The 12,019-nt window shown below is 39.4% G+C and overlaps 1 protein-coding gene across 3 annotated transcripts in view; it reads right to left on the reverse strand.

Annotated features, from left to right (window-relative positions):
• LOC308533329 (coiled-coil domain-containing protein 144A-like) overlaps positions 1-12,019 on the reverse strand; it is a 63,509-nt gene that overhangs the window by 34,100 nt on the left and 17,390 nt on the right. Inside the window, exons 4-6 of one of the 3 annotated variants that reach the window (XM_081111269.1) lie at positions 5,793-5,853; positions 1,613-1,979; positions 873-1,495 (exon numbers count right to left, since the gene is read on the reverse strand). In XM_081111269.1, coding sequence (XP_080967395.1) covers positions 873-1,495; positions 1,613-1,979; positions 5,793-5,853 — 1,051 coding nt within the window. Of the gene's footprint in view, positions 1-872; positions 1,980-5,792; positions 5,854-12,019 lie in introns of all 3 variants that reach the window. The other 2 variants (XM_081111268.1, XM_081111270.1) reach the window with 2 other exon arrangements.

The following is a 12,019-nucleotide window of genomic DNA, read 5'->3' on the forward strand; positions in this document are numbered from 1 at the left end:
TATACGGTGCAGGTGGGTACTTGAAATATTGGGGAGACCAATTTTAAAAGTATATGATTATCTAGCCATTATGCTGTACATGTGAAACTAATAGAATATAATATTGAATGTAAACTGTTAACAAAAATGAAATAAAAATATCTTGAAGCGATCATATTAGAATTCTAAGTGTCAAGGTTTTGAGTAAACTGTAGAAGACTGCACACTACAGCACAAAATAGAGAGTTTAGCTGGGGATATTTGTTCATATCCCTTCTCTCAGTCATAGCTTCCTTCCATTTTATTGTTTCTGGGATGCAACATAAATTCAATTTTTTTTAATTTGATTTTAGGAAGAGAGCATGGGACTGGGATAGAGAGTTAAAAACATCGATGAGAAACATGGATTGGATTCGTCCTGCACATTCCCTACTATAGATCCAGTCACCACACTGTGCCCTGACCCTGAATCCAATCAAAGACATCTTGGTTCATGGGTCAATGCTCCACCATGAGCCATACTCCCTGAGCTATGGGATGTGTTGTAAATTTAAGCCAATGGACTTAAAAAGCAACAGCATAGTACTTATTACATATTTTAAACAATTTCCTTCATACTTTTCACTGGTTCATAGTACATAGGTCACATGGTACATAGCTAAATTAGTTGCCCAATTCAGAGGGAAGGCTGACAGAGAGACTTAAGTCAATTAAAGAACAGAAGAATATTTTCCTAAACTATTACTTAGTTGACAGATTCTAATTATACACACAATTACATATTTAAACAACCTCATTTTACGTACAATATATTTTTCAGAAGTGGAAAATCAGAATGGATCAGAGAATTGATAAAGAGAAAAAACAAATAGTAGCAGCAACTGAAGTTCTACCTCTTTTTGAAGTTGAATTTTCTCTCTTTTCCACGCCAGGTGCTCTGCTTTGTACATGTCTACTTCATTCATAATCCTTTGTAATTTTTCATTTACATATACTCCAGGTGTTCTGTCATTGTGCAGTGCAGAGGAACTCTCATCTTTTAATTTAGAGTCCATGCTTTTACAATAATTAGCACGGCAATGATCTGCACATAATGGCTTCTGGAACACATCTTGATTTGGCTTTGTTTCCTTATAAGCATTTGTAACAGCAGGCGTATCGTGGCTTTTTATTTCAATGATGAGTCTGATTTCATTGCAGCAGGGATACTGCAATTCAAGGTGGCTTTTCGGATCACGGGACTGAGGTGTAGGTCTGATGCCTAATTTCCAATCCGTGGTATTTGGGTTCATATTTTTTGTCATCTGCATAGCAAAGTCTTGGTCTTCTCTCACTTCAGACGTAACTACTGGGTGTCTTTCTTTTTTATTTTCTGTATCATTATAAAAACTCTCCTCATTTTTGTTCAAAACGTGTTCAGCGTCAGGTTTGTGATCATTTCCAGAGTGTAATTTCCTTTCTCTTAAACAAAGCTCAGAGGATGATGATGAGGGAGAGTCTTCCGGGGACCCAGGGTCTGCATGAGATGGAGAAACAATTTTGAGAGAGGTTTCTTCTCCTTCAGGAAATGTTTGTAATGCTGCAGAGACAGACTTTCCAAGTGCATCTTTCCCCTCACAATCAAGCATTTTACCTGTCAAATTAGAAGGCCTTTGTCTTAAGTTTGCTTCTTCTTTAGAGTTATCACGTAGTGGCTCTTCCTCAGGGCACTCCGTCATTTTGAATTTTACAGAAAATTCATGTGACCTCTGCTTTGACTCATCTTTGGAAAGTTGTAAGTTCTTCCTCTGCTCTAATGTGCCTTGTTTGATGCCTATTTCCTCCTCCTTTTGCACAGAAGGGTGTCCTGAATATGCCGATGTATCCTCTTTGTCACATGCCCTATTTATTTGTGATTCTTGAGTCATTTTTTCCAGATGCAAAGGTGGAAGACAAATATGCTTGCTTTGATTTTTAGATGTCTTTGCTGTCGGGGTATGTGTTTCTGAAATAACTTTATCCTTAAGTAATCAAGTATGGACAAAGAAAAATTAGAATGTAATTTAAAATTAAAGGTTAGAATTCCTAGTCTGTGACTACCTATTCCCCCAAATCAATGAATTGTAACTGAAAAGTAAAAAAAAAAGAAGAAAAGAAAAACTTGCCTTGGTCTAAATTAAAATAAAAACATGTGCCCTCAAACCTAACTGTAACACTACTGAAATCAAAGAATTCATTAGATGTTAAATCTATCAGAAATAAATTAGTAGCTAAATTTTAACATTACAAAGTCTTCCTCACTTAAAATATTTCACCTCACCATATCCTAAATAGTGAGCCACTGTAGTGCATTTCAGAAATTTTAGGGTGATTCAAAGTGGAGGCAAAAGAGGTGAAAGTTACACTCACTTCCTCTGTGGACCAGATTGGGATTACAACTCAATTATGTAACTACTAACCTGAATAACCAACTGAACATTATCTGAATATCATTCTTATAACCAAGGATCTACAGACGAAGCCTCAGCTACACTGGCAGGAAGGACAGAGACCCAAAAAGGGCTGTCCCCGCATCCACTTGTGGTGGCTGAGAATGCAGAGGCATGTCTCAGTGCAATGGTCCCCTGAGGAGCATGTGGTCTCAACCCCACGCTGGGCTCCCAGCCCTGAGAACCAGAGCCTGGAAGAGGAGCCCACAGGACAGCTGGTTGTGAAAATCAGAAGGGATTCTGTCCTCCAGGAAGAGTTGGGAGTCTGCTAGAAAAACAGGAGCCCTCGTAAAGGGCCAGCACACAAGTATCCTTCCTACCACCTACCCTGGGCCTATGAAGAAAGGGTGGCTCAGAGTGGCCTGGGAGTCCTGTGAGGAGACTGTTTTGTGTGGCTCTGGGAGAGAGCTGAGGGGATGGCCTCTGGGTGCCCTCCCTGTGCTGAGTCCCTCTCCCACGATGCCCACAGATGCCATCTACCCTGGGTCAAGCCCTCCCTTCGTTATGGCCTCAGCCTGGGGAATGTACTAGCCCATCGTCCTGAATCCTTGTTCAAAACCCTGTGGAGCTACTTATTGCAAAGGAGTGTGGGCCCGTGGTGTTTTGTGATCTCTTAAGGAGGTCGGGATGGACTCAGGGGGTGTCAGAGACTGAGTTGTGTGACTTTGGGTTGAGGGTCTTTATTCCCTTGCTGGTCTTACTAAAGCCACCATTTCATTGCTGAGTCCTCCCTCCATGCAGCCAAATCTTGGTCTTTGAGCCCTGATGAATTTTGATGGCCTTCCTCTAATGTCTCCCTGAGGCCCCACCCAACCACAACAGTCCACAGGTACCTGGTGGGTGATAAGTGGCATTTGTGTTCCCTGGGACTTGTGCTGAGTGGCCTCACACCCAGAAATGAAACCGAATTTGAATCTGTATCAACATGGCAAACACCACTTGCACCTACCTGATGACTCACTTACCTCATGCAACTCACATACCAATGGGAACTTCTTGAGTTCCCATTGACTGACCCCAACAGAAAGCTGGTAGGTAGAAGTAGCCCAAGTGTCCAAGTGACTTGGGCTTTTTGCTCAGCTGTCCCATGGGCTTGATGCTGGTGGAAAGAGGCACCTCCCAGGCACCCCCTGGCCCAGCAGAGGCAGTCACACATACTGGATCTCTTTATAGCTCCACATAGGCAGCCCAAGGGAGATCACAGGCAGAGACTGACATTGCCTTTCAGCAGAGACCCTTCCACAGGCCCCAGAACCAACACACCCAGGGTTGAGTGGGGGGACTTCAGAGCATGACCCAGTTAGATCCACAAGTAGAACACCCAAGGTCTGGACAGACAGCAAACCGAGCTGGCCTGAATTACTCAACATGGGGTCAGTCTTTGCACAGCAGCTTGTACACTGTGTGTAGTCAGCCAGCCTGAAGATCAACCCCATCCACAAACAGGCCAAAAGCAATCAAGACTTTACAAAAGGAGGGTTCACAGAACACTCACAGTGACATTCCAGGAGCACCTAACTGAGGTGATCAGAAAGATTGTGTCAAGGCATATACAAGAAGCAACCAATGAATGCATAATTAAGAGGAACAACAAATCAATGTTTCTCTCTCTCTTAAGTCAGAAAGTAAAAAAATTAAATAATTTTTTTTCATTTTTAACAACCAAAAAAAGCCAGGATAGCAATAATTACATCAAATAAATGGAATTTAAAACTAAGGCTATAACAAGAGACAAAGAAGGCAGTTATATAATGATAATGGAATCAACCCGAAAACAAGAAATAACCTTTGTAAACATAAGAGCACCTAATTATATACAGCAAATATTGATATAATCATAGTTGGGAGTTTAATACCACATTGACATCAATGGATAGATCTTCCAAAAGAAATAAAAAAGATAAGAGCACCCTGAAAAGACACATTTTACCAGACAAATTCCATTTATTTTTTCAGAGAATTACACTGTAACACAGAAGGGTATACATTTTCTTCAAGTACACATGGAACATTTTCCAGGATAGACCAGATGTTAGACCATAAAAAAAGCCTTAGAGAATTTAAAAAGATTAAAATCATTTCACACATCTTCTCCATTCACATTTGTACTGTTATCAAACTACAAATCAATTACACACAAACACACACACACAAAAACAAACCACACCTGAAAACCCACAAACACATGGAGGCTAAATAACCTGTTACTAAACAGTGAATGGGTTAATAATGAGATCAAGGAAGAAATCAAAAGATACCTTGAAACAAAGGAAATGAGAACATGACAACCCAAAATCTATGGAACAGTGAAAGCAGTCCTAAGAGGAAAATTCACAGCAATGCAGGCCTACCTCAAGAAACAAGAAGAATCTCAAATTAACAATGTAACCTTTCACCAGAAGACCTGCTTTAAATGAGCCTATTGGATTGTTTTGAAAGGTGTAATATGATCTTAATTAGATCTGTTGATAATTATTATTATGAGAGTATTCTTTTTGTAGTGAGTATAGTCCACCAAACATAAAATAAACCCTGGGTACCACACTATGACCGAAAGTGAAATAGCAGATGAGCTGATGACCTGGGAAGATGAGGGTGGGAGTGAAGATAGGAAGGAAGAAGAAACAACATGCCCCAAACATAAAGTTATCAGTGCTTGGATCTCATCTCCACGATCTAATAATCCATTTTAAACTAAAAAATTCAGTAACATTTGGTACATTTACAATATTGTGCAATGATGCCCTCTATCTAGTTCCAAAACGTTTCATCACTCCAGAAGGGAACTTCATTCCCACAAAATTGAGATTCCCCATCTCCCCTACTGCAGTCTCTGGCAAGCACTTGTCTGATTTCTGTCTCTATGGACTCATTTATTGTGGAAATTACATATAAAAGGAATCACACAATAAAATAAACATATGTTCTGGCCTGGCCTATGTGGCTGAGTTGGTTGGCGCGTCACCCCAAGCACCAAAAGGTCACAGGTTCAATTCTCAGTCAGGGCACATACACAGGCTGTCAGTTCAATCCCAGTTGGGGCTCATGGGGAAGGAAACCAATCCATGTTTCTCTCTCATGTCAATTATTCTCTATCTATCTATCTATCTATCTATCTATCTATCTATCATCTATCTATCTCTCTCTCCCCCCTAACCCTCCCTCTCTCTCTATAATCAGTTCTTAAAAAGGCATATCTCAGTTGAAAATTTAACAATAAAAAGACTAATTTTGCATTACAATAATAAATCAATGACAGGTAAGCCGCTATAAAATTTTAAGAGTAAGTTCCACACAAAATTAAATTGACAGCAGGAAAATTAATTTCACAAGGGAGCACGTTACCTTCAAGTCTTCATTGTGTGATGTAGGTCTTGAATCACCAATGCCAGGTTTGCTGCAAAGTCTTTACAGTAAAATATATAATAAAAATGAGTGAGTTCATTTCTTTCAAACAAGCAACAAAAAAATTTAAGTGAAAGATCTGTTATCTGTATAACAAATAAAGATTTTTTAAAATATATTTTATTGATTTTTTACAGAGAGGAAGGGAGGGAGTTAGAAACGTCGATGAGAGAGAAACATTGATTCAGTTGCCTCCTGCACATTCCTCACTGGGGATGTGCCCGCAACCAAGGTACACACCCTTGACCAGAATTGAACCTGGGACCCTTCAGTCCGCAGGCCGATGCTCTATCCACTGAGCCATACCATTTAGGGCACAAATAAAGATTCTTGATATAATTAATGCTGGTGCTCTGTTTAAAAAAAGGCTTTAGTTATCTATTTCTGCTGCCACCTCTCCCAATCTATAAACTATTTAATTGAAGACACACTCTGCCTGAGACTAATTTGTTTTTACCTATTAATGGCTGGCATATCTTTTGTTTCCTGAACTGGCACACATCTGATGACCTAAATCAAAATAGGAAGATACACTGTCCCTTCCCCCTTGTCTGACCCTGGTTTAAAGACTACTGGGTTTCAGTCAAAAATGGTAGTCTTGCCGAAACTGGTTTGGCTCAGTGGATAGAGCGTCAGCCTGCGGACTAGGGGGTCCCAGGTTCGATTCCGGTCAAGGGCATGTACCTGGGTTGCGGGCACATCCCCGGTGGGGGATGTGCAAGAGGCGGCTGATCGATGTTTCTCTCTCATCGATGTTTCTAACTCTCTCTGTCTCTCTCCCTTCCTCTCTGTGAAAAATCAATAAATTATATTAAAAAAAAATGGTAGTCTTGCTTCTTTAGCATAGAAACCACTTATTAAGGAGAATCCATTCCTTCCTTTTACCCTAAAACCATATAAAAAGTTCCCTGAAATGGTGGAAAGTTAAATGTCCAAATGTCAAAGAGCAAAGTATTATCTTGTTAGCCATCCCACTCCCAGATCACCCTCTGCTGGCTCCATGCCAGTCTCCAACATTTAAATCGCCAGCCTATGAGGCACAGACTCCTGAAACAAGCACAGGCTCAAATGGCCAAGAACAGGAGCTCTCTATTTCCCTGCTCCTGGAAAACAATCTAAAGGGAGTCTCAGTAATCCACGCATAACATAGGCGTTTTACCAACTACCCAACTCCACTACTGATTTGACAGCTTGTCCTGTCCCTGCCCAACTCTCAATGTACTTGGAAAGCACATCAGCTAATTGGAAAAAGTTATACAAATAACTCTCCTGGTTAACACTAAACATCTAAAACACACACACACACACACACACACACACACACAAAACGGGAATTGCCTTGGCCAGTGTGTGTCAGTGATTCAGCATCAACCCATGAACCAAGAGGTCACCAGATCAACTCCAAGTCAGGGCACATGCCCAAGTTGCTGGCTCAGTCTTTAGTAGGGGGCGTGCCTGAATGAGGCAGCTGATCAGTGATTCTCTCTCATCATTGATGTTTCTATCCCTCTCTCCGTCTCCCTTTCTCTCTTCCTAAAATTAATAAAAACATATTAGAAAAGGAGGGAGGAGCTTCCTGAGACCAATTATTAAACAATGCCTCTTGACCCAAACTTCAAAGATAAGTCTCTAAATATTGAATATGAAATAGTTTTCATTTTGAACATAGCTGATGAAAGGCAAATTTTAAACAGAACACATTTGGTTAGCCCTGGCCAGTTGGCTCAGTTGTTTGGAGCATTGTTCCATACACCTGAATTCAAGTTTGATTTCAAATCAGGACACCTACCCAGGTTTCAGGTTCAATCCCAGGCTGGGGCATCTGTGGGACTCATGTACTCTGAGTGAATCAGGCAATTTGAAGGTATTGACCAGAGGAACAACACTATCTGACTTATATTTTAATAGGCCCACTATATTTAGAATTGAACAAAAGACTAGAATTGATGGGAAAAAAGAAAATTAGGGGGAAAGGCAAGGAGAGAGGAGTAGGGGGAGAGCAAGAAGAAGGAAGGTGGCAGGAAGGAGGAAGGCAGGAAGGAAGACAGGAAGGAAAGAAGGAAAAAAGAAAGAACAAAATCAATTAATTGGCTATTAAGCTAATCGAGATAGCAGATGATGCTGACCTGGGCCTGGAAGATATGATTGAATTTTGATATACAGTCACCTCTTAAGTTTGTGGACCTTGAATTAACAGACTTTAGGTTTAATGGATAATACTTCTGGTCTGTATGTCATATGTGAAAATTAACAACCCATTAATTTGAAAATGCTTTTAACCAAAATTTGCTTATACTCAACAGGTGTTTTTTTTTATTATTATTAATTCACAGTTACTTTTAACAAATGTTTTCAAAAAGCCATATGTTGTAAAACCACTGTAGTAATTTCACCAACATAAATACGTATTACTTATCGGCAACTATAGTCTACATATTTAAATCCAAGAATCATCGTTCCTAAACAATGTTCAGCAAATGATTAGGACAAAATCACACCACGTGGTGCATGGGTAATTGGTTCTGTTGGTGAGTAGAGTGACTGTCTGCAGCAGTTTTAACATGTGCCAGCCGCCATTCCCATGTGCACTGAGCTGTGCCCCAGCCGTGTGCATTTGCTTATTCTTGGTGACTGGTGAATGCATGCATTATTAGACCTATTCACTATAAATTTAAAATTATGTATTAAACACATCATTCCAACCCTCACCTTAAAATATAAACAAAAGGAAAGGACTTAATTTAACGCTAAATTGCAAATTAGAAGAGTCAGGAGTAGGTGTGTTCATCCGTGTCAGCAACATGGCATAAAAAAAGCAAACTGTATTTGACATTAAAAAGTAACAAAGATGACCCTGGACATTGTGGCTAAGTGGTGAGAGCATTTGCCTGCACACCAAAAGGACCACAGATTCAATTCCTGATCAAGGGCACATAACTGGGTTGCAGGTTCCATCCCCAGCCCTGGTCCACTAGAGGTGCTTCTCTCACATGGAGGTTTCTGTCTCTCCCTCCCTCACTTCCACTCTCTCTAAAAAATCAATGGAAAAAATATCCTTGAGTGAGGGTTAACAACAAAACAAAGACCCAATAAAAAATATGTTAACATGTGGTACAGGGTAAACACCAATCACAGAAAACATGGGAAACTGATGAAATTGGCGCCAGAAAGCAAATGAATGGGCTGGTGACACTTCAGTTGAGGAAGCATTGTTGAAGTGTGCACACAACAGCGTTCCTGTGGGCCCGGTGCAGGCAGCTGAACTGAAATCTGCAGCAGTTTAGTTTGCAAATCATATGAACACACCATTCAAAGCAAGTGATGGGTGGCTTGGGTGCTCTCACAAAAGGCACGAAATTATGAGAAAATGAATTTACGGTGAAAATTTAAGTGCTCCAACAGAAGAGTCTGAACCATTTAGGCAAAAATTAACAGAACATATAAATAACTCAATGTCACTACAGCCTCAGGTTTACAATGCTGACAAAAGTGGTTTGTTCCGGCTTCTGTGCCTGAAAACACACCAGCCTGCAAATAGCGGAAACCGACACGGGAAGAAAAGCCAGCAAGGACAGGATCTTGGCACTGCTGTGTGCCCACACAGATAGGTCATGTCCTAGTAAACTGACACCTGCAGTCACTGGCAGAACTCATAAACCTGGAGTTTTAAAAAACAGAATGCGTCATCTGCCTGCTTTGTATGGCAACTCTAAAAAGGCATGGCTCAACTCAGACATTTTGCAAGAGTGGATTTTGAAAGCATTTTCACCTGCAGTCAGGAAGTTTCAAGGCGAAGAGCTTGGAATACCACCAGAGGATGCAAAATGTTCATTGCATTTAGACAATGCTCTTGCTCATCCATCTAAAAATACTTTCTGTTCAGAGGATGGCAAATTTAGATGTATGTTTTTGCCAAAAAAATACATCACGTATCCAGCCCATGGACCAGGGGGATAATTCTGGCAACTAAATGAATATACCGCAAAATTTTTTAGAGGAAGTAGTGGTTGTATTGCAGACAGAAGGTAATGATGAACATACAACTGGACAGCGTATCTTACAAAACTTACCGTTTTAAAGAGTTACCATTTAAAATCAGCAATTTTTAAATGTTGATGCAGCATGAAAAGAAGTGAAAGTGCAAACATTGGAAACTGGTTGGAAGAATTGGCTTGACAATGAAGAGAGACTTGCATTTAGAAGGTGTAGAGGTTACTCATTACTGTGGGACAACACAGAATATTGGCGGACAAGTAGCTGAGGAAGATGATTACAGTGGTTAGAAGAAGATGAAGGTGACCCTGGGTACCACACTGGCTGAAAGTGAAATAGCAGATGAGGTGATGACCTGGGAAGATGAGGGTGGGAGAGAAGATAAGGAGGAAGAAGAAACAGCATGCCCCAAACATAAAGTTATCAGTGCTTGGATCTCATCTCCACGATCTAATAACACTTATTGGCAATTCATCAGATAATGAAATGCAGCTCTATTACACCCATTTTTGAAATATTAGGGAGTTAATTATAAAAAACAGCAGACTTCAAAAGTTCAAACTAAACTTGACAGGTTTTTCAAGGCAGGATTACCTAAAGCAAGGGCCTCAACATCGAACATTAACGTCACACCACAATGGGAGTGGCTGGATATATCATCATCCAAAGATGATTATATAGGAAAACTTTCTTCTGTTCTTATAAAATTTAAATTTTGTTTTGTTTTTAAGAATATTGTTTATTTTTTAGTTAAATATAACTAAAGTGTATTTTTGGAAAAATGTTTATTTTAATTTAGATTGCTTACTTATCACAGTCTCTAAACTATGGTAAGTACATAAGCAATAATATCTATAGAAAATTTTTCTGTGAAACTAAACTTTTCATACACACTTAATTTTAAACAAACGTTGTCTACAAAAGTAAAAGCAGGTAAACTAATTTGTCAGTTTTTCCACATACACATTCAGAAAACCTACTTTATTATATATAACAGACTTTTGGCTTTGGGACACCTCCTTGCCTGAATTAGTCCCTTACATTGGACATTGGGGTCTCTCTTTAATTTGAAGATAACCTGACAAGAGTTGCTGACAGATTTGATGTGAGGTGTAAGATAAAGATAGGAGTTGAGTTTGAACCCAAGTTTTTGGCAGAGCAATTGGAAGAGCTGTCATTAACTCAAACAAGAAAGACCACATGAAGGGTGAGTGTGAGAAAGAAGATCAATAGTTCAATTTTGGAGATCTTATGTCTGGAACACCCAATGGCTATTAAAAAAAAAAGATACCAAGTAGGGAATTTGATATATAGGTCTGGCATTGAGGAGAGAGGTTTGGTCTGGAGATATAAATTTGAAGATCATTAGTATATACAAGGTAGTAAAAGTCATGAGAAAAAATATCAAAGCCTGAATCCTGGGACACTTGCATGTGTAAAAGGAGGGAAATGAGGAGAAACCAGACTAAGGACAGACTAGGAAAGGCAAGGAGGAATCCAGGTGATTATGTTCCCCCTCCCCACTGAAAACTCAAAGTTCTAAGAGACAAATGAAAAAAGAGACAGTTTTCCATTGGGTCAAATATTGCTGATAGGTTATGTAAAACCTGGTCTAAAACATTATGTCTAGATTTATTAGAGGGAAAAAAGTACTAACCTTGCAGAAAACAATTTTGGAGATGAGGTGGGACTGAAAATTACTAGAGTGGGCTCAAGAGTGCGTGGAAGGGAAATTAGAATCAATGAGAATAGATCATTCTTTTCAGGACTTTGTAGCTAAATGCACAGCCCTGGATGATCTCATCTGCTTCATGTTTAGCTGTAGCTTTCAATCCTTCCATAGTGACTATGAAGTATTTTTGTAATATGTAATACTTGAAAGTTTTTTAATTACACACCTGTGGCACTATATGGTGTAAAACATGCCAGTCTAGTGTTACATAATAAATTCACAAAATTATACACCTAAAAGATGCCATGATTTTTTCTAGATATATAATATTCACTAACCTTATTATCATGTTTCTCATGCTTACAAAGATGACAGAAGGATTCCTTTCTAGATGAAAATCATCCAACTCTAGAATATACTACTCAAATGTACAAAGTACACTGTAATCAATCATATTAAAATTGTGTAATAGAAATAAAGGGGGAAACATGCATGTAATATT

Source organism: Myotis nattereri (genome assembly GCF_964212035.1).
Source record: "Myotis nattereri genome assembly, chromosome: 1".
Taxonomy (NCBI): domain Eukaryota; kingdom Metazoa; phylum Chordata; class Mammalia; order Chiroptera; family Vespertilionidae; genus Myotis; species Myotis nattereri.